This window comes from Tiliqua scincoides, chromosome 1 (genome assembly GCF_035046505.1).
Source record: "Tiliqua scincoides isolate rTilSci1 chromosome 1, rTilSci1.hap2, whole genome shotgun sequence".
NCBI lineage: Eukaryota > Metazoa > Chordata > Lepidosauria > Squamata > Scincidae > Tiliqua > Tiliqua scincoides.
In genome coordinates this window covers 307,960,824-307,986,482 of record NC_089821.1, presented here as the reverse complement: position 1 = coordinate 307,986,482, position 25,659 = coordinate 307,960,824, and the positions used below count along the sequence as shown (strand labels likewise).

General features: G+C 48.6%; 1 protein-coding gene across 1 annotated transcript; it reads left to right on the top strand.

The window, feature by feature from the left end:
* DACT1 (dishevelled binding antagonist of beta catenin 1) lies at positions 1-24,526 on the top strand. Its single transcript, XM_066624269.1, has 6 exons — positions 1-38; positions 1,281-1,331; positions 5,550-6,108; positions 16,182-16,314; positions 19,316-19,471; positions 20,644-24,526. The coding sequence occupies exons 1-6, from the start codon at positions 1-3 to the stop codon at positions 22,491-22,493; spliced, it is 2,787 nt and encodes a 928-aa protein (XP_066480366.1). The 3' UTR covers positions 22,494-24,526.
* Positions 24,527-25,659: the final 1,133 nt, after the last annotated feature.

Below are 25,659 nucleotides of genomic sequence, written 5' to 3'. Positions count from 1 at the left end.
ATGGCGGAAGAGAAAGCATCCTGCCCCCGCTACATGCAGTAACACACTCATAGGCACATCACTTGCATCACAACACAAACTTAGAGCGCAATCCTAAGCTCTTGGTCCAGGAGGGTTGCAAACATGCCATAAATTACATTTGCGCCTCTGTGCAAGTTGGCTGAACCGGCACAGGGACACATGCTGGCCCACAGAGGCCAGATTCAGCCTCTGCGCCAACCAAGCCCAGTGAGTTTGGGTTCTGGGGGGGGGCAGAGGGCGGGGAGGAGGTGTTCCATGCTGGGGAGGGCGGGGAGAGGGCAGGCCTGTGGGCAGGTAGGGAGCAGGAGGTGGGGCCAGGATCTGTCCATATCCTAGCCCAGTTCCCAAGCAGTGCAGAGCGGCTCCAGGCTGCTCTGTTCTGCTTGAATCTAAGCTACGTCTTTAGGTGGCACAGATTCAAGTAGACCCATTGGGGCTGCTGCAGCTCTCCCCCTGCCTCAGGATGGGCTTCAGCCAGCTCCAGACAGGCGCTGGATACAGCGCAGGCCCGCCAACCTGCCTGTTCCAGCACAAGGCAGGATTGCGCTGTCAGGCACATAACTTGAATGTCCATCATGGTGATTTGTAATGGCCCATGTGAAGTTCCGAACCGATGCTGTTGAAAAGCATGATGTCTGAGGGAATATGACGGTTCTCTGGTATTTGAACTGTCGTGTCTTGTCCATGCATGCGAGTTACCACTTGATCCTGCAGTCAGTGAGTCATGAACCTGCATCTGTGCATCAGCCCCTTTGCAGCCCACTCCCCATGAAAGTGGAAGAGCTAAGAAGAAACCTCTTCTTGGCGGAAGCTCTCGCCACATGTCATTGGACAATGCATGATCGTCCGTGACAATACAGAGGGATTAATGAGTTTAGCAGTGTCTCAGAGGCTATTCCTGAGCTTTGAAATAAAATGCATTCCAAAGTGCTGAGTGGCTACTGGAGGGGCCTTTTCAGAGAGAGTTTTCCCCAGTTCCACATCTGGTCCTCATAAAACAGCAATAAGCAAAATGCCAGGGATTCAATTTCCTCGATCAGCTGCTCTTCTTGAGATTCCAGTAGGATGGGGTGGGGATGAGTTTGTTCTCTTTGAAAAAGAGACAAACTGTAATCAGGGACACAAAAAAACACGTACGTGTGTGTGTGTGTGTGAGAGAGAGAGAAAGAGAGAGAGAGAGAGAGAGAGAGTCATTCTGGGTTGCTATGTCTATAGATTGCTCTCTCGTTCTTTCTCCTTTTTCTTTGTTCTGTTTTTAGTTGCAGTTTTCCCAACGATGACAGTGGGTGTGGGGAAACTGCAGAAGAGAGGTAAGTGTAAGAAATAATGCACTGTTGTCTAACTGTACAAGATGTTTTAAATTTGTGGGTAGACAAGCATGGAAGCATGGAATTTGTTCCTTCGCCTTGCTTGCTTTTCACTGCTGCATCCACCGTGGTCCCAAGACCTCTTTCCTAGTTAGCCACTGAGTTAGCAGCTCAGAGCTCTTCATATATATGTGAATTTGGGAATTTTTTTTTTGCTCCAATGTACATCATTTTGCCACTCCCGAATTGGCCTTTTCAGCCACACTAGACGCTGTTCCAGAACCACCTTTCAGAGCCATAGTCTTACCATAGCCATAGCGATAGCCATAGCGATACCATAGTCTTTCGAGACTGAAGGTTGAAGGTTGCCAACAACATCATTTTGCACTTATGGACACTGACATTGACTTTAGTCATTTGGTCACCCATTTCATTCTGTTTGAAGGGGTCCTTTTGCAATCTGGTTAGGTTTTACCGCCCAGAACAGTTTATTTGCTAACTTTGCTACTTGCCTCTAGTCTGATGAAAAGGTTAGAAAGCATCAGTCCAGATCAGTGGTTAAGAACATATGAACATAAGAAGAGCCCTGCTGGATCAGGCCAAAAGCCCATCTAATCCAGCTTCCTGTATCTCACAGTGGCCCACCCAATGCCCCAGGGAGCACACAAGACACCTTCATCCAGGCACCCTCCCTGGCATCTGGTATTCTGAGGTAGCCTACTTCTAAAATCAAGTGGTTGCACATACCCATCATGGCTTGTAACCTGTGATGGAGTTTTCTTCCAGAAATTAGTCCAATCCCCTTTTAAAGGAGTCCCCAGGCCCTGATGGCGTCCACCCAAGAGTTATTAAGGAATTGAAGAATGAAGTTGCTGATCTCTTGACTAAAATATGCAACTTGTCCATCAAAATGACCATGGTGCCAGAGGATTGGAGGATAGCAAATGTCACACCTATCTTTAAAGAGGGAAAGAGGGGGGACCTGGGAAACTATAGGCCGGTCAGCCTAACATCTATACCGGGTAAGATGGTGGAATGCCTCATCAAAGACGGAATCTCAAAACACATAGACGAAGAAGCCTTGCTGAGGGAGAATCAGCATGGCTTCTGTAAGGGTAAGTCTTGCCTCATGAACCTTATAGAATTCTTTGAAAAGGTCAACAGGCATGTGGATGTGGGAGAACCCGTGGACATTATATATCTGGACTTTCAGAAGGCGTTCAACACGGTCCCTCACCAAAGGCTCCTGAAAAAACTCAACAGTCAGGGAATTAGAGGGCAGGTCCTCTCTTGGATTGAGACCTGGTTGAAGACCAGGAAACAGAGTGGGTGTCAATGGACAATTTTCACAATGGAGAGAGGTGAAAAGCGGTGTGCCCCAAGGATCTATCCTGGGACCAGTGCTCTTCATCCTGTTCACAAATGACCTGGAGACAGGGTTGAGCAGTGAGGTGGCTAAGTTTGCAGACGACACCAAACTTTTCAGAGTGGTGAAGACCAGAAGTGATTGTGAGGAGCTCCAGAAGGATCTCTCCAAACTGGCAGAATGGGCAGCAAATTGGCAGATGCGTTTCAATATAAGTACATGTAAAGTCATGCACATTGGGGCAAAAAATCAAAACTTCACATATAGGTTGATGGGTTCTGAGCTGTCTGTGACAGATCAGGAGAGAGATCTTGGGGTGGTGGTGGACAGGTTGATGAAAGTGTCGACCCAGTGTGCGGCGGCAGTGAAGAAGGCCAATTCTATGCTTGGGATCATTAGAAAAAGTATTGAGAACAAAACAGCTAATATTATAATGCCATTGTACAAATCTATGGTAAGGCCACACCTGGAGTATTGTGTCCAGTTCTGGTCGCCGCATCTCAAAAAGGATATAGTGGAAATGGAAAAAGTGCAAAAGAGAGCGACTAAGATGATTACTGGGCTGGGGCACCTTCCTTATGAGGAAAGGCTATGGGCCTCTTCAGCCTAGAAAAGAGGCGCCTGAGGGGGGACATGATTGAGACATACAAAATTATGCATGGGAAGGATAAAGCGGATAGAGAGATGCTGTTTACAGTCTCACATAACACCAGGACCAGGGGACATCCACTCAAATTGAGTGTTGGGAGAGTTAGGACAGACAAAAGAAAATATTTCTTTACTCAGCGTGTGGTTGGTCTGTGGAACTCCTTGCTACAGGATGTGGTGATGGCGTCTGGCCTGGATGCCTTTAAAAGGGGATCGGACAAGTTTCTGGAGGAAAAATCCATTACGGGTTACAAGCCATGATGTGTATGTGCAACCTCCTGATTTTAGAAATGGGCTATGTTAGATGCAAGGGAGGGCACCAAGATGCAGGTCTCTTGTTATCTGGTGTGCTCCCTGGGGCATTTGGTGGCCGCTGTGAGATACAGGAAACTGGACTAGATGGGTCTATGGCCTGATCAAGTGGGGCTGTTCTTAGGCCATCACCACATACTGTGGCAAGGTGTTCCACAGACTGATGACACGCTGGGTAAAGAAATATTTTCTTTTGTCTGTCCTAACTCCTAACACTCAATTTAAGTGGATGTCCCCTGGTTCTGGTGTTATGTGAGAGGGAAAAGAGCATCTCTCTATCCACTCTGTCCATCCCCTGCATAATGTTGTATGTCTCAATCATGTCCCCCCTCAGGTGCCTCTTTTCTAGACTGAAGAGCCCCAAATGCTGTAGCCTTTCCTCATAAGGGAGATGCCCCAGCCCAGTAATCATTCTGGTTGCTCTCTTCTGCACTTTTTTCTTCCCTTCAGAGAGAAGTGGACCGCTTGCTTGCCTGTGGTGAAGCTCCTTGCAAAATGTCGTGCATTGCAAGCTGAGTTGAGGCACCATGCAAAACTTTGCACCCCCTCTAGCTACACTACTGTGCGCACATGCACAGCTCCCATTCTTGCTGCCCAGCAACTGGACTTCAGTCAGGTAGACTGCCTCTGAACCTGGAGGTTCTGCAGCATTGTCCTGACCAAAGTCAATCCTCCTTGAGGGAGGGTTCTGAGACAGGTCCAGGTCAGGCACCTGTTATCCAAGGGCAGCCTTGGGCATTGGTTCCATGTTTCTTCCCATCCAGGAACACTGGCAGGGGATGAAGGTAACCCGTGTGCCTCCCCCTGCGAACACTCCCCTCCTTGCTCACAAAGTGGCACTAGAGCCCAATCCTAGGAATGCAGGGTGACCAGATGAGCTCTGTTTCCAGGACATGTCCTATTTTTTAGCCTCATGTCCTGGAAAAGAACTTAAAAGTTCTCCTTTTCCTTGTGAGCAGGCAGCGCAGAGCCTTCTTGGAATGAATAAATTATATGCAATAAATTTGATATAATCTAGTTTTAAATTTGATAATGAGTAATATAGTGTTTAAATTAGCTACACAAAATCCATATATGAGTGTTTTCAGCTTTTATTTTGTCATGTTCTATATTTTTCTTGGATGTCCTATATTTTGGGGTTCCTGGTCCTCTCCTGCGGTTTTGACATCTGGGCACCTGGTATGCATGTCTAGTCAGAAGTAAGTCCCATTATTGTCAATAGGGCTTACTCCCAGGTAAGTGTGGCTAGGATTGCAGCTTGAGAGCCCAATGTTAGGCCTGTCTACTCAGAAGTAAGTCCCATTAGTGTCAATGGGGGCTTGCTCCCAGGTAAGTGTGGCTAGGATTGCAGCCTGAATAATGTCTACTCACAAGTAAATCCCTCTGTAATGAATGGGGTTTACTCCCAGGTAAGTGTAGCTAAGCTTGCAGCCTCAGAGGCTATCCTAGGCATGTCTACCCAGAAGTAAATCCCACTGTAATGTATGGGGTTTACTCCCAGGTAAGTGTGGCTAGGCTTGCAGCCTGAGAGCCCAACCCTATGTATGTCTACTCAGAAGTAAGTCCCACTAGTGTCAACGGGGGCTTGCTCTGGGGTAAGTGTGGCTAGGATTGCAGCCTGAATAATGTCTACCCAGAAGTAAATCCCTCTGTAATGAATGGGGTTTACTCCCAGGTAAGTACTCCCAGCCAAGCTAGACTCGCAGCCGGAGAGCCCCTCCTAGGCACGTTTACCCAGAAGTAAATCCCACTGTAATCAATGGGGCTTGCTCCCGGGTAAGTGTGGCTAGGCGTGCAGCTTTAGAGCCCAACCCTAGGAGTAAGCCCCACTAGTGTCAATAGGGCTAACCCCCAAGTAAGCGCGGCTAAGATTGCAGCCTAAAACCCCACCCTAGGCATGTCTACTCAGAAGTAAGCCCCACTGGTGTCAATGAGGCTTCCTCCCGGGTAAGTGTGGCGAGGCTGGCAGCCCGAGAGCCCCTCCTAGGCGCCCGCTCGGAAGCCAGCCCACCGGCGTCCACGGGGCTTGCCTGGCGGGGGCGCCCGCGCTGGCTGGCGGCTGGGCGGGGAGGGCGGCGGGGGAGGCGCGCGGGGAGGGCTCGCCGCGGAGAGGAGGCGGAGCGGCGCGCGGGCGCAGGGAGCGGCTGGCCGGCCGGCTGGCGGCCGGAGGATGCGCGGCGCGCGCTGAGCAGGATGCAGGCGAGCCCGGAGCCGGCGGGGGATGCGCGCTGCCGGGGCCGGGAGGCGGCGGAGGCGGAGCGGCTGCGCACCCGCGAGCGCCTGGAGGCCACGCTGGCCGGGCTGGCCGAGCTGGAGCTCCTGCGGCAGCGGCAGCGGCTGCGCGTCCGGCGCCTGCTGCTGGGCGCCTCCGGGGAGCAGCCGCCCGCCGACGCCCCGCGCAGCCCGCAGGAGAAGCTCCTGGAGGAGAACATCCTGCTCTTGCGCAGGCAGCTGGTGAGCCGGGCTGGGTCGGCCAGAGTGCCCCTGAGCGTGTGCAGAGTGCCGCAGCGGGCTGGGACTGGGCGACCGGGTCCCAGGCTGCAGCTGCGGCTTCTCTCTTCGGCTGCAGCCCCGTCCACGGTTTCCTGGGACCGAGCCCCCTTTGCACTGCAGTGGGGCTTGCTCCTGAGTAGACAGCCAGAGGATGGGGCTTTAAGAGACCCCTGGGGGGGGGATTGTGCCCTTTTCCCCAAGGAGAGTCTTCCCCCCCTGTGGCAGGAGCAGTGGCGTAGCTAGAGGGGGGCAAAGCAGTGAGTTTTGCAGGGGGGCTCACTGGGGTGTGCAAGCGGACCCTCCCCTTCGGAGCCGTTCCGGGGAGGGGAGCAAAACGGAGCAGTGGCATAGCTAGAGGGGGGCAAAGCACTGAGTCTTGCACTGGGCTCACCAGGGCATGCAAGCGGACCCTCCCTTTCGGAGCCATTCTGGGCAGGGGAGCAAAACGGAGGCACTTGCACGCCCTGGTGAGCCCCCTGCAAAACTCACTGCTTTGCCCCCCTCCAGCTACACCACCAAGCAGGAGGGTGGTAAGGAGCAGTTTCTCCTGAGCATCACTCCTGCCAGACTACAGTGATTCTTTTGCAGGTTACAAATTTGGGGGGGGCTGTATAGACTAACATGTGGCTGTCACCCTGCCCCCCAGTGTGGAATTCTATGCCACTGGTATGCATCCTGAGATGGGGAGGGTGTTGTGGCTGTGAGGAGAACGCTGGATGAAATGGGGACATACTGCGGTGGGGGTGTGACTGAAACTGGAGCATCTTGCTGGGTAGAGGTCACAGTGGGCGATGCCCTGGAGATGCTAAAGGGAAATTGAGGTGCCTTAATTCTTTGCTCTGAAACAAAGTGGGGGGTACTCCTTTGCAGAACAAGGAAGCCCCCTTTCATCAGTGCGTCTGCAGGAGCCACAGTGGCTGCCCCTTGTTAGGAAGCTTGGAGCTCCAGACGGCTCCCTTTCAGACCCTGGTGTGCTGTGTGTGCCACAGACCTAGAAGAGTCCTTGGGGGACAATGTCATGGGTTGTGGTGGATGCTTCCCCTTCCCCAGGCAGGACGAGCCAGTCCTGCTGCATCCTAGCCTGCTCTTCACTCACCCTCTTGTGGACTAACAATAGATGCTTGCAGAGAGTGATTAATTACTGCAGCTTTTACACAAGGGTTATGTTTTGTCATCACCTGGCAGTGAAAGCACCCCTAGGGAATAACTCCCCCCTCTCCTAAATTCAACACCCCCCCCCCCACTGTTTCTCCCCTCTTTGGTGTTGCGGCCAGATCGGATCCTTTTCACTGGAGATCTGGTCACTTTTGCATGGGGGGGGGCATGAAAATGGGGGAGGAAAGGGAATGAGGAACACACCTCTGTGGAGAGTGTTGGCCCCGGCATCTCCGAGCGGCTGCTGTGGGGACATTGCCTTCTGCAGATGTTCTTAGCAGCGGGTCTGTTGGCAGTGACAGTATGGAAGCATTTATCTTATTGGATTTCTGTCCGATGCTGAACAATGCTGTCCAATTTTCACAGCAGTGCTGTGCTGGGGGCCTTTGCAGGCTGCATTCATTAACAGTTAGAAAGGGAGGAAGCCAGGAGGCATCAGGCAGACCATCCGATAGTTCCCGTAATCTCAGTATGCTCTAAAGAATGAGAATAAATGGAATTTTGTTACATTTTTATACTCCTCTTTTCTAAGGTATAAGATCAGTTTCCAAAACAGCTTTCAGTTATAATCCACAGTAATAGGTACCATGAGTTAGAGATGCTTTGAAGTGTTTGTGCCCTCCTCTTCTGATCCCATTGGGTATCCAGGTTCCAGATCCTCCCCCCCCCACCCCACCCCAGAACAGGCTGCAGACAATTCAGGGGGTTGCTGTTGATAAAGATGCAAAGTCTTCTGGCCCCTGGCACTGGGTTGCATGCTCTTCCCTCTAGATTCTAGAAGGAATATTGAGGCAAGTAATACCGATTTGGAGCATGGGGTTGAGCCCTTTAGGACAATGGATGCCTCCTTTCTGGAAATTCTCCTGTGCAGATCCCCAGGGAAGCAGGCAGGGGCAGTTGCTCCGTTGCATAGCTCTGCTCTCTTCAGTGGGAAACGTAAAGCAGATGAGAAAATGCCTTCTGCAGCACAGAATGGTTTCCCAAAAAGTCTGCCTAGAAGCAACTGAGTTGTGCTGAGGAGAAGTCAAAATCCCATGTTCTGTTGCTTGGCTGAGGGTCCCTAGCTGAGGCAACTGCATTCCAGCCTGTGTTGGAGGATTTTTCTCAGGGGTCTTTGCCCACTGCAGTGAAGGTATTTTTATTCCTGTCTTGGGACTTGTGCCACGAGAAGTTCTTGCTGGATTGTACCTGCTGTTCTGAAGGACTTTTGGGTCTTTGGGTTTCTGGGGTTTGCTCAGGAGAAGCTGTGGTCTGTGACTGAGCAGTAGTGAAAAATCTGGGAGCTATCAAAGCTCCAGAGAAATGAGGCTTTTGTCTGGGCAGCCAGTGAGCAGGGCCAAATTGTGATTTCCGTGCCACAAACGTCTGAGGTCTATGCCAAAGTAGGCACATTTTCACTCAGCTTCTGCAGTCAAAGGGGGAAAAAACCCCACAATAACATGGATGGAAATATGATACCAAAATGTCTTCTGTTGGGTATGTCCTCCTTGAAGGGTCTTTTGGGTTTGCTTGTTTTTTGCAACTCATCGTGTGTGCAGCACAAAACTTTTGGAACAAGGAGCCATGGGGGTGGCAGGTAGAAAGGTATGAGTTAGCAAAGAGTGATCATGGGGACCATGGTGGGGGAAGGTGTGATAGAGGAGCTGATCGTGAGGAGCACAGAATCAGTAGTCACACTGGAAAAGAAGCCAAGAAATTGGCAGGTCAGTTCAGATAGTACAGTATGTAAAATTCAGCCGTCACCCTTCCCTGGAAGAATTCTGCTTTATTCTTTGCAGTTTTTAAGAGGGACAATAGCCCTTTAACACAAATCTATTTCTGGGTCCTTTTGTGAGGTCTTAATCCCAGCCAAATGACAACTTTCCTTTCTCTCACAGAAGGTGGATTGCAAATATCGCAACAGCTGTTTTCCTAAGAGCCGAGGCACTCAGTGTCACATAGACACATGTGTAGATGGCAGGGACGTTTCTGTTTTGTATGACCTGAGTATATGGGAAATGTTGAAAATTCATGTTCATATTCAGCACCTATAATTCCAGCCACAGAACTAGTGGTCCTTATTTTCTTACACTGATACCTCACCCTTTCTCCAAGGAACTCGGTGCATCTATGGTTCTAAGCCTAGGTTCAGCTGTGAGAAGGTCACTGGCTCAAGCCCACCTAATGAGCCTCATGGCTAGGTGGTGATTCGAACCTGGATTTCCCAAGTCCTCTTCTGACATGCTAACCACAACATCACACTGGCTCCCTTTATAGGAAAGAGACTGAAGAAGAGCATTGATGGTCCTGGAGTGGAGGTTTGTGCTCACTGAGGCATCTTGTGGGCCTCTGTGAGATACAGGAAGCTGGAGTAGATGGGCCCTGGATCTGATCCAGCAGGGCTCGTCTTATGTTCTTATGACACAGATTCCTCTGTAACTTTTCCAAACTGAGAAACATTTGCAGTGCAAACTAGAAGAGAGTTTGCTCCTCCCCCTTTTTCAGGCTGACTGTGTGCTGCAAGTTAGGTTATGTACAGGCAAGCAAAATGGTCTGGGGACTACTGAGTTTTCTGCCATGTGACCCTGGATTTGTGACAGCATCTGCGGTGTCCTGCAGGGATTGACATGGTGCACATGTGCTTTGAAGGCTGCAGCTGGTCCAGGGTTCTCTAGGTGCACATCTGCAGCTCGCTAACAGTTTCACTTCCCCCACAACCCAGGCCAACATCCTCCCTCTTTTTAATACCCTCTTTTGACTCTTTTATGTGATGGGGAAGAAATAAAAGCTTTGGCCAGGTTGGCATGGACTGTTCTTCTGTGCCCTCTCCTCTGCAATGGAACCGGGAGGGCTGTGAAATCTCCTTCTGGTAGGGGCTGCAATCTTGGGGGGAGTCTTTAAGGTAGGACCTTTTGGAAACTGAACTAGAGTTTCTTTTCTCTGATCTGTTGGTCTACACAGGTGTATCAGCTTGGGGAGTGCCCAGACTTGGTCTGTGTAACTTTCCAGTGGCTAGTTGTACATCTTCTCAGATGTCCCTGGGAACCGATTGAGCCAACTTGGCTTGGCTTCCTGATGACATGCTCACCTTGACCCTCAATTAGATACTTTTACTGGGAATACCCATCAAGATATCTGCCCTGTGCTTGGGGCCCAGCTGCTTCAGGGAAGTGCTGGGTCCTGCCAGGGCGTGATGCTTCCTTGGAGGCCAGAAAACAGGTAGCAAGGAGGATGAATTAGGTGACATGTGCTGGTTGAGACAGGTTCTGGTTGAGGCTACAGAGATCCACTGTCAAAGCCCACCTTTTCCATGAATCCCTAAACCTTCATCACAACATCATTTGCTCATCTTCAGCTCTTTCTAACTGTTCCTTCCTCTCTTTCCCCTTTGGCATAATTTAGTTTGCAATATTTAGATCAGTAGGTGGAAACCTGGTCTTCCAGGTTCTCAAATGCACCTCCTGCTTTTGTTGCACTGAACTATGTAGTACTAATTAATATAAATAGGCAAAAGTTGTACGAACAAGATCAAGCCTGAGACTTTTCCTTTACTAACTTGATGGTATCACATCACAGTTAACACCAGCCACATGGAAAGCTGCAGGGAACATAAGAACAGCCCCACTGGATCAGGCCATAGGCCCATCTAGTCCAGCTTCCTGTATCTCACAGCGAGAGAATGCCCCAAATGCCCCAGGGTGCACACCTGATAACAAGAGACCAGCATCCTGGTGCCCTCGCTTGCATCTGACTTAGCCCATTTCTAAAATCAGGAGGTTGCACATACACATCATGTCTTGTAACCCATAATGGATTTTTCCTCCAGAAATTTGTCCAATCCTCTTTTAAAGGCATCCAGGCCAGATGCCATCACCACATCCTGTGGCAAGGAGTTCCACAGACCAACCACACGCTGAGTAAAGAAATATTTTATTTTGTCTGTTCTAACTCTCCCAACACTCAGTTTTAGTGGATGTCCCCTGGTTCTGGTGTTATGTGAGAGTGTAAAAAGCATCTCTCTATCCACTCTATCCTTCCCATGCATAATTTTGTATGTCTCAGTCATGTCCCCCTTCAAGCGCCTCTTTTCTAGGCTGAAGAGGCCCAAACGCCATAGCCTTTCCTCATAAGGAAGGTGCCCCAGCCCCGTAATCATCTTAGTCGCTCTCTTTTGCACCTTTTCCATTTCCACTATGTCCTTTTTGAGATGTGGCAACTAGAACACAATACTCCAGGGGTGGCCTTACCATTGATTTGTACAACGGCATTATATTAGCCGTTTTGTTCTCAATACCTTTTCTAATGATCCCAAGCATAGAATTGGCCTTCTTCACTGCCGCCGCACATTGGGTCGACTCTTTCATCGAGCTGAATGATTTCTGTATGGCCCCCGCCATGCATGGTGGGCAATGCGCAGATCTGTGCTGCTGCTGGTGGAGCTCCCTAATGTGTGGAATGTCTTGCTGTGGGAATCTTTTGAATTGCTCAGGATCTCTCCAGACTGCACCTAGCTGGGGCTGGTGGTGAGGTTCTTCACACAATCAGGAGATCAATGCAGTAAACATTTCTCTTTGTGATGCCCCTGACTGGTGAAGCTTATGCCTTGTGGAATTGTTTTCTGGTCGCTTCCGTATGACTGGTGTGACGTGTAAACAGACTCTGAGCTAGCGAGTCGCTATGAGATTAGGCAGAAGGGTCTGGTGGGAATCCATCACCTGGTCTTCCAACTCCCTGAAAGCAACTGTGAGCCATGCTGAAGCCTGTAGGTGGTAGCATAGCTAGAGGGGGTGCAAAGCACTAAGTTTCGCAGGGAGCCTCACCACAGTGTGCAAGCAGCCCCTCCTCCTTTCCTTCAGAGCCAAGTGTTCCACCTGCATTTTGCTCCCATGCCGCGGTGAGGCTCCCTGCAAAACTTAGTGCTTTGCACCCCCTCTAGCTATGCCACTGCCTATAAGTTTCCTCAGTGGAGAGGAATTCTGTGTTTTAGGTCTGTAGTTTGAGCTCTGATAGTTTGGCGTACATTATGGCTTTTATTCTTCTGCCAACACGAGGGCCAGTTTAGTACAGAGAATAAAGTGTTGTATTTGAACTACAAGAATCTGAGTTCAAATCCCTATCCCCCAGCACACCTCAGTGGGTGACCCTGGGAGAGTCATTACCTCCTGGCCCAATCCACTTCACAGGGCTGTTGTGAGAATTAAAGAGGGAGAGAAAGAACTGCACATGCTGCTCTTGAACAACTTGGTGGGAAGACTGCCGTTACAGTGCAATAAGTAAATGGAAGGTCTCAGGATCCAGATCTGAAAAAGCTCCACCTATTGTTTAAATACATTCTCTCCCCCCCCCCCAATTCTGTGACTTATATCACTTACTGAAGCTGCTCTTTTGCACAATTTGTGCTCACCTTTTTTCTCCTCCGTAGCTAATAACTGCTTCAGGGGTCAAGGGGAGTTTGGGTCAAGGCATACCTTCCCAGTGGAACTGGAGTATCTGTGGTGCTCTGCGAAGCTTTCCAGGGTTCTCAGCTTGCCATGCAAAATCTCCCACCTCCTGGGTGTAGCATTGACACAACTAGAGGAATGGCAGACCTCCTCTGTCAGTAGCCTACAAAATAAACTTGTGCCTCTAAAGTTAATAGTTTCAGGGATGTATTTATTAAAACCGTCATTTATTCAAATCAGTTTAACTTATTCAAATCATTATTTTGTATGAGAACAAAGTACAGAAGTTTGGAAATTCTGCAGGACCCTGTATGAACCATCTGTAACAACAGGACACTTTAGTTTTAGAATGTATATTTGATTGTTCTGATTGATCATTATAATGTGGTAAAACATCTTTTTTGAAGCTTTTCTTATGAACCTTCTTTGCTGAAAATGCATTGCGATGTAACTGATCAACAGCCCAATCCTAATTAAATTCCCACACAATGATGCAGTGGCACCAGCCCAAACGATGCTGCATCCGGCAGGGGAATTCCAGCTGCTGGAGCTCTCCTCCAGGTAAGGGGACATTTGTCCCCTATTCTGGAGTCAGTCCCAGCAACTGCAGTGGTGCATGTCTGCATTGATCTGTGTTGGCGGATTAGGCCTGGGAAGGGGGCTAGGACATGCCACAAGCTGGCGCAACTGATCCTGCCCCCTTTTGGGCTCGATCTGCCCACCCTGGCCCCTGTCACTGCCCTCTCCTGGCCCATTATACCCTCCCCTGCGCCACACTTAGCTGCTCTGGTGGGCATCCCTCCATGCGACAATGCCATGCGCTCTGCTGGTGCAAGTGGGGAATAGGATTAGGTGTAAATCCCTTTTGCAATTGCTTCTTTCACTGTTTCACTATAAGGGGGTCTGGTCTTTTTTTCTTCATTCTTGTTTCTACTTTATTGTTGAGTTAAGTTTTAGAACATGTTTGAGACACTTTGAGTTGGGACTGATTTGACAGCCCAGATTCATGTCAGATAGACATTATCCACTCACGGACTCGCTATTGGTGGACATGTGTTTGAAATAGGTTGCTTAGGTGTGCGTGTGCGTGTGTCCACATTCATTCCTGACCCTTTGCTTCCAGGGCTGTTAAGCATTGCAGTCTTTGTTCCTTTCCATAGCTTTTGGTGTGTTGGTTGCTGAGCATGCAAATAGGTGTGAAGTGAGAAGATCAGTTGGTAGAAATTAATGGCTTCTGAACACAGGCAAGCATTGATATTCCCCTGTGGAGTTCCAAGGAGTATTTGGGGATGAAAATGAGTATTTCCTTCAGTGCAACCTGTTCCTTTCCCTTTCCTGCCCTTTAACCTTTCAGGTGGTTCCTCATGTGCCCCGTCAGCAGAGGTGTTAAGGAAGAGAGGATGGTCTGGGAAGTGTTAGGTGTGTGGGACGTCATTATACAAATCCAGCAAAGGTGCCAACTTGGCAGTGAAATGGAGCATCTCTATCAGCAACAATCAGAAGCAACTGCCTCAAAGTGTCACCTTGAAATGTGCTTTCTCCAAGGAGATACAGGCAAACATTTCAGGGTACAAAGCAAAAGACACCTAAAAGCTCTATACAACTGGGTGGGTGATGGATAGATATAACTGCGCGAATCAGAAAGAAAACTGATTACTCTGACCTGAGGTTAATGAGCTTACTTTAAACTCATTCTTTAGAGCAGTTTGCATCAAGAATCAAGGCTGTCTTTGCAAAACTGTTTAAACATTCTGGTTATTTTGAGAAAGTAATGCATTTGTGTAATGGGGGCAGAAAGGGGAATTGGTGTGTGTGGGTGTGCTTTTATTGCATTGATCCAACTTTTCTCATCTTTCCTGTAGACTTCTGAGGCTATAGATCTGTGATGTGCAATTAAGGTCATAATTGAATGCCTGCATTATAATGAGGTTAAATTTTTAGCCTAAAACATTCTAGGGCCTTTTACTGTAGCTGTCTAGGGCCTTTTACTATGTAGAAGACAGTTAGGTTCCAAGGACCCAGGATGATGTGAATGCTATTATTTGGTAGAAGCACAGAACAGTGGTGTTGCTAGAGGAAGTACAAAGCACTAAGTTTTGCAGGGAGCCTCACTGCAGTGTGCAAGGGGCGCCTCCCCCCCTTCAGAGCCATTCCAGGGGTACGCCTCTGTTTTGCTTCTACTGCCTGGAATGGCTCCAAAGGGGAGGGGCCCCTTGCACACTGTGGTGAGGCTCCCTGCAAAACTTAGTGCTTTGTACCCCTTCTGGCTATGCCACTGGCACAGAATATGCCGCTGAGTGCAGAATTTAGCAGCTGTAGAATCTCAGCTTTCATGTATCCCTGTGGTTTTCAAACTCACAGGGAGTTTGAATCCTGCAGTAAGCCTTTGTGGGGGTGGGGGGGAGCTCAGGGGGGCTGCAGGGGCTTGGTGCACTTGTCCAAGCCCCCTGCAGTACCCCTGGGGTGCGGGGAGCCCTGCGCGACCTTCGGCAGGGCTCCCCAGGTCAGGGAAGGTGACAGTGGAGCGATTGCGCCCCGCTCTGCTAAACCGGAAGCGGTGCGTGATCGTCCCACTTCCCCTTTTGACCAGGCTGCAGGGGCTGGGGTGTACCCTCCAGTCCCTGCAGCAGCCGTCCCTGGCTGCGGGGAGCTGGGCGTGAGCGCCTGCAGGGCTCCTCGGGTCAGGGAAAGTGAGAGTGGGGCGATAGCGCTCCGCTTCCCATTTTGTGGAGGCGGAGCATGATCACCCCACTCTCACTTTCCCTGACCGGAAAGGAAAAAAATATAAGATAAATTACGCAAGTCAATAAATGCAGAAGAGTTCACCAATGCTCTGTGCGTAATCTGGATTGTTTTGATACAGAATTTTGATTTCCTTATGCACTACCTTAAATATGCCCCCTGCCATGATGAAAACAGTTTCCAGAGGGGTAGCTGTGTGAGTTTGTTGCAGCTATAAACTCTTTGCTGTTTATCCCAATGAAATAAGAGAAGGGAAGGTGGAGTCTTTGATCCACGAATATGGTCGCTAGTGGCAATTAGAAATTTAATTCTGGTGACAAGCAGAGAACTGTTCTATAAGTGTGTGTGTGTGTGTGTGTGTGTGTGTGTGTGTGTGTGTGTGTGTGTGTTTAAGCTGTCAGCAACACAAGCAAGAGAGTTCTTCTTTCTGTGTGTTTCTTGCTGGAACACAGCATTGGTGTCATAGGGTATGAGGAGACATTGTTGCAGAACACCCATGCACATCCCAACCGCTGTTGCTGCCTACAAAAACCTCTGTGTCACACAGTAGACACAAAAGGGAACACTGACTGCCTTTGGAGGATAGCCAGTGGCACCACCAGGCATCACTGGCTACTAGGAACCATCTTTGGCTGTCATATCTAGCCAAAACTTGTGTGCTCCTGTTATTAGATGCATCATTGTGCCTGACAATCTCCTCTTTTGCCATTCCTGTAGAACTGCTTGCGAAGGAGAGATGCTGGCTTGTTGAATCAGTTGCAAGAGTTGGACAAGCAGATCAGTGACCTGAGACTGGATGTTGAAAAAACAGCAGATGAGCACCTCGAGACCGATAGTCGTCCCAGCTCAGGTAGGTGTTCTGCATTCACCCAGACAGGACTGTCTGTAAACACTAGAACTCAGTCATCCTCACCACCACACCAAGGCTGCGGTGGTGTGCTGTATTATCCATTGAGCCACCAGTGCTCTGTTCCCCCTGCGGCTTTGGGAGGGTGAACTGAGGCTTTAAGAGTGTCATTGTCAGCTGACCTTCAAGGGTCAATTCTTGCTCAGCAGGTCCTATCAAGTCCTGGCCTTGCAAGCCTGTGCAAACCCTCCCTGGTGTAGTGGCACTGCCTGAGCCACAGCCAGTAATATAGCTACGGGGGAAGCAGCATGGTAAGTATAACAGATACCACAATGCGCCATGTAACTGGCCCCGCGCACTCACCGACGGAGCCTTTCTGGGCAGCGACAGCAACTGTGCTGCAGTGACTGCCCAGAATGGTTTCAACAGTGAGTGGGGGAGGGGCAGTTATACAGCACATTGTGGCATCTGCAGTACTTACCACACCGCTTCCCCTGCGGCTACACTACTGGCCACAGCTCCCTTCCCTTCCCTGGTGGCTGCCTTGGGTCTCAACTCTGCAACTGCCTTTGGCTTTTCTGATGCTAACCCTCCTCCTTTTGGACCTAAGACCTGCCTCTGGCCCTATGGGATTGGCAGCCAACTATTTTGAGTCCCCGACAGACTGGAGTTCCAAGAGACAGCAAAACCCCAAGACCCCCAATGCCTCTTCCTCCAGGAACTGTTTGTTTTACACCCTGACTTGTGCTCCAATTGGGCAGCAGCTGGTGCCTTTGTACAGATGTTCTGTTTGAAGCCTTCCAGCAGGTTTCATGAATGGCCAAGGTGCAAATGTCTTTCAGGGTCTGGAAATCAGTGCCAGGCTCTCCATGCGTTTGGCACCAAGACTGCAAGGCAGGCATAATGTGCGCTGTGGACAAGGCCAGTAAGCAGCTGTGTGTCTCTTGGAACAAGCCTTTCAGTGATAAAGGAGCACTTTCCAGAATTCCAATAAGGAGATTGACAACCCAATCAAATGCATGTCTACTCAGAAGTAAGTCCCATTAGAGTCAATGGGGCTTACACCCATTACACTGATTAGACTGTCAGCTGGCTATGAAAATTGGAGCACCTTGGGGCTTCTTTACAGAATAAGTTATGACACCCAGTCCCAGCTGCATGGCAGTATATAATGCATCGTGGTTTGGGACTGTGAAGGCCACTCACATGTACATTTACACCCCAGCCCCATGCATGTCTACTCTGAAGTAAGCCCCATTGAGTTTAATTGGACTTACTCCCAAGTAAGTATGTTTGGGTTGTAGCCTTAACATACGATCTGAATTGGAAAACTTATTTTGATTCCTCTGCTAGATGTCAGAAGTGTCCTAGCTCAGTGGTTCCCAAACTTTTTTGCACTGGAATCCACTTCTTAAAACAACACTCTGTTGGGACCCAACTAGCTTTACAAGACTAAAAAAAGGTTCACTTTATCAGCTGCTCAAGCCCGTGCTTTTATCCTTTTTATTATGGTGGTGGAGGAGCACCTTCCTGAGCATTGGCTGAGCTCCACTTTCATCAGATCAGGACCATTCTTGTGGCTTTGCGTTCGCCTTCACCAGGTCTTCAGTAAGAACCAAGGAACATACTCCCGCTTGTGAGTAAGCACACATGTGCTGCTCCATTTCAGCTTCCATAGGTCTAAGTACATTTTCCTTGTCAGCTATCAGCCCTTCAGTTTTGCGAGCCACAGTTTGAGAACTGCTGCACTAGCTTGATATTGAACAAGGCCAGTTCTTGTTCAGTTGCCTTCCTGCCTGTGAGGATGAAAGGACTGTCTTCATGTGGATTAGAGTAGACATGAATTTGCTTCCCAAACGTGTTCTCTTTAAAGTCTACAAACATTAGCCCTATGCAAGCATATCGGAATAGCTCACCATGTAGAAGATGGTCTGAACATCTGAAGAGGGCTTTTTGATGTCTCATGTTCACCAGATATTCTCTGCATCAGTGGCATAGCTAGCAGGAGCCTTCGTTTTGCTCCCACCACCTAGAATGGCTCCGAAGGAGAGGGGCTCCTTGCACGCTGCGGTGAGGCTTCCTGCAAAACTTAGTGCTTTGTACCCCCCAGCTATGCCACTGCTCTGCATATCATCATTTGCTATTGATGCTTGATACCTGATGCTTGAAATTTCCATATTTGATACAGCCATTGATATTTGTCCGTAATTCGGCATACAAAATTATGCAGGGGATGGACAGAGCGGAGGAAGAGATTTTCTTTTCCCTCTCACACAACACCAGAACCAGGGGGCATCCATTAAAACTGAGTGTTGGGAGAGTTAGGACAGACAAAAGAAATTATTTCTTTACCTAGTGTGTGGTTGGTCTGTGGAACGCCTTGCCACTGGAAGGGGTGATGGCATCTGGCCTGGATGCCTTTAAGAGGAGATTGGACAAATTTCTGGAGGAAAAGTCCATCACAGGTTACACGTCATGATGGATATGTGCAAGCTCCTGATTTTAGCGGTGGGTTACTTCAGAATGCCAGATGCAGGGGAGGGCACCAGGATGCAGGTTGTAGCCTTCTGTGCTCCCTGAAGCATTTGGTGGGTCACTGTGAGAAACAGGAAGCTGGACTAGATGGGCCTTTGGCCTGATCCAACAGGGCTCTTCTAATGTTCTTATGATAGTTAACGTGAAATGTTATTTGACAGCTGATGGCCTATAAGATACCATATGTTCATGTCTGCCAAAAATCAGAACTCACCAAGATTTGAAGCACTAGAACTTCAAAAGTTAGCACGAAAATACATCATATGAATGAAAATCCATATGACGTATGGCCAGATTTCAAATATTTACCAGTATTCATTTTGGCTGTACTGATGACCCCAGCTGTGAAATGCACAATTGTACATTGTCCCTTTTGAGGAACCAGATGCAGTGTGTTTGCGTTTCAAGCTGAACTTTTTAATTCCATGAACCAGGACTAGTTTTGAATGGATGCTTTTGTTTTTCGTAGGGTTTTACGAGCTGAGTGATGGGGCTTCCGGGTCTCTCTCCAACTCCTCCAACTCAGTCTTCAGCGAGTGCTTATCCAGCTGCCACTCCAGCACTTGCTTCTGTAGTCCTTTGGATGTATCCTTGAATAGCTGTGATGGACGGCCCAAGTCTGCAGGTACAGCAAGAACACTGTAGTGTGCTGGGTGGCTTTGAAATGCAGTTTGGCCTTCCGACCTGCCAGCATTTCCCTTGCAGTGCTTGGCTTTGCATACCACCAAGCTGAACAAATTCCAGTTCCTGATCAGCCATAAGCTTCCATGTGCACAGGCCATTAATAGATGATGGGAAGCAAACAACAAGCCACCACCTTAATGCCTTTCCAGAAGTATATGACCGGCTCCTGTTGGAAACAGAATGCTGGATTAGGTGGTATGGTCCTATTGGGGCCATATTTATTCATTCATTCATTCGTTCGTTCATATTTTTAACATTTTATGCTGCCCTTCCTCCAAGAAGCTCAGGGTGACATATATAGTTCCTCCCCTCCTTTTTTCTTCACAACAACCCTGTGAGGTAGATTGGACTGAAAGAGAATGGCCCATTAAAAAAAAAAGTCTGGTTTGGCACTGGAACTGTTTTTCCGCAGTTACAGCGCACGCTCTCTCTCTCTCTCTTTCTCTTTCTAAGGCAGAGTGAAAGCCTGAAACAAAACCTTGCCCTATCTCAGTGATTGTCAGCTTTTTCCATCTCACAGCACACTGACAAAGGAAGGCACTAAAATGGTCAAGATGCACCATCAGGTTTTTGACAATTGACAAGGCACACCATGCTGCCAGTGGGGGCTCACATCTCCTATTGGCCCTATTAATAAATAACTTTCCCCCAAATTCCTGTGGCACACCTGTGGACCACTCGCAGCACACCAGTGTGCCATGGCACAGTGGTTGAAAATGACTGCCCTATCTTGACAAAAGTTATAATTTCCTGTTTTGAAATGTGATGAAATCATTCACTTCTTTAGTGAAGCTCTGTACAGTCCCAACAGAGGAATGTTGCCCTCATCCGGGAGGGAGTGACTACTTAAAATCCCATGTTGATGTGAGAGTAGAGAGTGGCTGAGGTCTTAAAACACAGACTTCGTGGTGGGGCATTGACCCTAACATTTGAATTCTACAGGAATATCTCCATGAGTATTTTCTGAGTTTAAATTTTGAATTTAAATTCTGATTCTGGTTTGCTTCTCAGAAAGGAACTATTTCTTAGAATCTTGACAAAAATCACAGTTGTTACTACTACCATTAAGAAGAAAATCCTTCCTTACTTGTTTCTTTTCCTCCCACATTTCAGATCTCGTTGGCTGGTTGGAGTGCAACAAAGGAAGCCAACATGAGGACCAGTCTATGGGAATCGTCTCTCATTCTGTGTCCACACCGCATTCTAATTCCCTTGATGTGGTCCCAGAGGTGCATCCAAAGTATCAGTGTGACCTGGTGTCCAAAAATGGGAATGATGTGTACCGCTACCCCAGTCCCTTACATGCAGTGGCGGTGCAGAGCCCCATGTTTCTTTTGCCGGTAATGGAGAATGCCCCGAGGGAAGAGGAAGAGAGAGTTAGCAGCAGTGTTGGTGATGTTTGCATTGGACCCGAGCTTGACCCAGTAAAAACAAGTACTTCCTGTTCTCTGCACAACCTTCATTCCTCACCCTGTCCTACGGCCAACAGAAAAATAGACAGCTACATCTTGAGTCTTGTGCAGAAGAAGACCCCTTCTGTGAGGACTAACAAACCCAGAACAAATCTGAACGCAGACCCTGCCAAAGGCATTTTGAGACACGGAAGCATATGTGCTCGGCAGATGGCTGGCGTTACTCAGAACAGTGGTCTTAATCTTAAGAATTCTGGTCAGGCATTTCCACATTCCAGTGGAACCACATTGGATCATGGTGCCTTATCCCCCGCAAAGCAGCATATGAAAGAAACGGAGCACCTGGAGACCAAAAAGATGCTTTTACCCATCATCACCCCACCAAATGCTAGCAGTGAACTTCAGAACAAACACTCTACAAGGAGTGTCAAAACTCAAGAGGCAACACGATGTCCTGTGGTTAGCAAGAATGGTGGCCCCAAGGACAGTGGCCGAACGTTTGTGGCGTGTCCTAAAGAAAGCTCTTGTGAGCACGCAACGCCTCCAAAGGAGAGCAAGGCTGCCCAGCTGCCCCAAAAGATGCTGTTTAAAAACAGTGGGCTGCAGGCAACTTGCGCGGCTTCACCACCTCCGGAGACCAGACCTCCGCTGGATTTCAAGAGCGAGGGGTTGTCTTCCCAGAGCCTGGAGGAAGGGCTACTAGTGAACGCCCAGTACATACCGGCTCAGCCGCAAACTGTCCGACTTCACAAAGGTACCAAGAGCATGAAAATCCTCAAAAGCTCTATGGTGAAACACAGGTCCCATCTTGTCACGGTGCTGGAAAATGGTCCACAGGCTGGGCGGGAAAAAGGCAAATCCACTGGCAAGAAGTGTCGTTTCCCTGATGACCTGGATACAAACAAGAAGCCGAAAAAGGCCACCTCACGCGGGAAAAAGAGCAGCCATGTTCAGCCAGAAACCAGCCTTCTGAGTAGGCCTCCTGGTGCGCTGAGATCCATGGTTAGACCCCATGGACATGGGCGAGAAGCGGTTGTGGCCAAGCCAAAACACAAGCGGGCTGACTATCGCCGATGGAAACTGTCAGCAGAGGTTTCTTATGAAGAAGCCCTTAGGAGGGCAAAAAGGCACCGGAGAGAAGCCCTCGGGGTCTACCCACAGGTTCCCCATCCTTATATCAGCCCCTACGCCTACGTTGCTAGTGACTCGGAGTATTCGGCAGAGTGCGAGTCCCTCTTTCATTCCACAGTAGTGGACACTAGTGAGGACGAAAAGAGTAACTATACCACAAACTGCTTTGGGGACAGTGAATCCAGCTTGAGTGAGGTGGAGTTTGTTGGTGAAAGCACGACAACCAGCGACTCGGATGAAAGCGGGGGTCTCCTTTGGTCCCAGTTTGTCCAGACTCTTCCTATTCAGACAGTGGCTGCTTCTTCAGAGCTTCATGAAAATGCAGGCAAGGCCTTTGTTAAGATTAAAGCTTCCCATAACCTCAAGAAGAAAATTCTCCGCTTTCGATCTGGCTCCCTCAAACTAATGACGACTGTCTAAACCAGCAATTTTTAATGTTTTGCTTCTCATGGCACACTGACCTCTACAGTCTTCTCTATGGTCTTTGCCTCTTGTGATGTCACTTCCAGCTTTTGGGAGACACTTCCAGGCCCTGCAGCTCTGTTTTTAGGGCAACTGTCTGTAGTAACAAATTGGTGGAGCCGGCGGAAGAAAAGGGATAGACAATTTGTTACTGTTGACAGTTGCCCTAGAAAAACCTGGAAAGTTTTTCAGTGATTTTCAGTGCTGTGCTCCAAACTCCAGCAGCACACCAAAGGAGCATTGCTGTTTTAAACATATTCTGCAACAGTAATAAAACACGGAGTGGGGGAATGTGTATGGCTCTTTGCACACTCAGGACACATGTGACAAGCAGCTCCAAGCTTTGGGGTCTCTTCAGAAAATGCACTCCAGCTGGGCCACCTCAACCTGCAAGAGGTGAAGTGCACAGAGTGTCTCCGATTGTTTTCAGGTGCCCCATGGCAACAGCCTAGGGACAGAGAGCTCTAACTGGCGTGCTGTGGAGCAAGTGCTCAGCTTTCCTAACCTCTGGTGCCAATGTCTGCTATACCCATGTTGACCATGTGTGGATCCCTCTGGGATATTCCTATGCTGTTCTTCTTTGAGCTTTTGCAGGCCACGTGTTTAGAGGGCAGCCTGGAAATATTTGGAGGTCTTGTTTAGAAGCTTGTCTTTTGCACAGTAGGTCAGCGTGCTGACTCAGACAGCAGCCTGGAGTGTTGTTTCCCAAACAGATCTGCCTTTGGGCAGGTGCTTGTCGGAGATGGTGTTTCTCACAATGTTTGCCTATTCCAGGGACATTGCAGGGGAATTAGTGCCTCTTTAATGAGATACTAACAGTCCCATAACAAAGCACAGAATTGGAGCCTTACAGCCCAATCCTATGCATGTCTACTCAGAAGTAAGTCCCATTACAGTCAATGGGGCTTACTCCCAGGAAAGTGTGGATAGATTTGGGCTGTCAATCAGGACACTTCCTGGGACAAGGCAAGACTTCAACCCATTTCCCCACATTAGATCAGGCCTCCTGAAGCTGCTCTTGCCCCAGAAAAAAAAATTCCATTCATGGGCCACCAATATTTTCCAGGTCAAACAGCAGTTGCAGGTAACCCAGTTCATGTCAGCACCTAGGGGGCCACAGCCCTGATCCAGATTGGAGCCCCACATATCTGCTACTTAAATTTAAAAATTGAGCATGCAACTCCCAGTTATAGAGGGTAGGCATCTTGGTAAGCAACCAAGCGAGGGCTATTATTTCCAATGTAGCATAGCCAACAGCTTGCTCTATGCAGATCCTTTCTTGTTTCTTGCGCTGCTTCTTTCTCACACAGGAGGTGCACTCATATGCCAAAACAATCTTCCCTGCAGTAGTGGTGTATTGAGAGGGGGTGCAAAGCACTAAGTTTTGCAGGCACCTGAACGCATTGTGCAAGCGGCTCCTCCCCCTTCCCTTTGTAACCAGGCTTTCCACCTCTGTTTTGTTCCCGCTGCCTGGAATGGCTCTGAGGAGGACGGGCTGCTTGCACAGCACATTCAGGCGCCTTCAAAACTTAGTGCTTTGCACCCCCTCTAGTTACACCACTGCCCTGCAGATCTGCCATGTGAGTGTGCAAGTGTTCATATATCTCCCTCTCACATGAAACAAGGTGCTTCTTGTACATACTTTTCTAGAATGTTTTGTTTTTTTAAATGCACATATTTAAATCTTAATAGACTGCTTAAATGATGTCACTTGAACCTTCAAATGCTTGAGTTGATACTAGTGCCTTTTAAAGTGGCAAAACCAAGACCACTGTGCTAGTCTTTAACAAAGGAATACCACCAATTTTCAATTGTGACAGTTTCAAGTGCATAGAAAGAGATGATTTCTGAAGCCAGTGTGAGTTAAAATTCCACTTTGGCCAGGGATGGATTGAAGGATATCTGAAGCCTATGATGGACTTTCCTTTGGCTTCTAAGGGCCTGGATTCATACATTATAAATCTCTTTTCTGACTCTTGTCATAAAAGCAGAAACATACTGTGAGCATACAGAGGCAAAAGACCGACGGATGGTTTGACCAGTGGAGGGGCAATTTCAGTCTTCCGTGCCTGCTTTTTTTATGAAACTCCACACCACTGATCTGTGTTACATTTACAAAGCAAGAGTGTGTATTCAGGATCTCAGTTTCATAAACTGGTGTTCATAGTGACTAAGAGACTGAGCTGTCAGTTGGAATATCTTGTTTGGAATCTTGCCTTTGCCGTGAGCCCACTATGCAGCCTTAAGTAAGCCACTTCCTTTCAGCCTCAGTCTTCCTTACCTGTAATATGGGAATAATAATACCTCATAGGGTTGTTGTAATTGCAAGGTAATCGCACCTAAAGTGCTCTGAGTATTCAAAAGAATGATACAAATATTTAGAATACTAAGAAGCCTTTGGCTGAATTAGAGGATTGGTCTGTCTGGCCCAGTAATACCCGCACTGGCTGACAACCATTCTTCACGGTCTGCTGGAAGTCTTTCCTAGTCTGGCTGCCTGATTCTTTGAACTGGGATCCTCTGAGCTGTGTGCCTCTCTTAACCATTATAGCATGTATTTTGTTAACGTTACATGATCCTGAGTAAGCACTGTTGCTTAAGATAAGAACCTATTCAGGTCCAACTTGCCCAGCATTTTTTGCAAGACTTCCAGCAGGCACTAGGTGGTTCACTAGGACAGGGTGATTCGGCCAAACGGCCCTGCACTTTGGAGGGGCCCCCACGCCACCCTGGCATCTGTGCCAAGGCAGGGCAGATGAAGCACTCTGTTGACCCACCAGCCCTCCCCTGTGTCCATATGGGCTGAAATGGGGCTCCTAGAAGCAGTTGGCAGTGACATCATGCATTTCCTAGTGCCATGCTTCGCACGTGGCACAATCAGCACTGAAGCTGCTGTTACTGTGGCTGCTTGGGGGGGGGGCCTGTGGGGTTGAGGGCCCATGTAAATGCTCTACTACTGGCCCTGCACCAGGATATTCCACCCCAGATTGAAAATCTGCTTGTCTAAATGAATTTAGAGCAGAATATGACCTATAGCAGAATCTACTGGTTACTGTAGAATCCTAAGAACATACACTTTATTGCTTGGTTTGTTTTAAGAGCAAGTTTTATCACTCATGGTTGA

Coding starts and splice junctions, on each gene's coding strand:
- DACT1 (XM_066624269.1), top strand. CDS start 1: ATGGCGGAAGAGAAAGCATCCTGCCCCCGCTACATGCA. Junction 39..1,280: donor TCCTGCCCCCGCTACATGCA/GTAACACACTCA, acceptor TTCTGTTTTTAG/TTGCAGTTTTCCCAACGATG. Junction 1,332..5,549: donor GGGGAAACTGCAGAAGAGAG/GTAAGTGTAAGA, acceptor ACCCCACCCTAG/GCATGTCTACTCAGAAGTAA.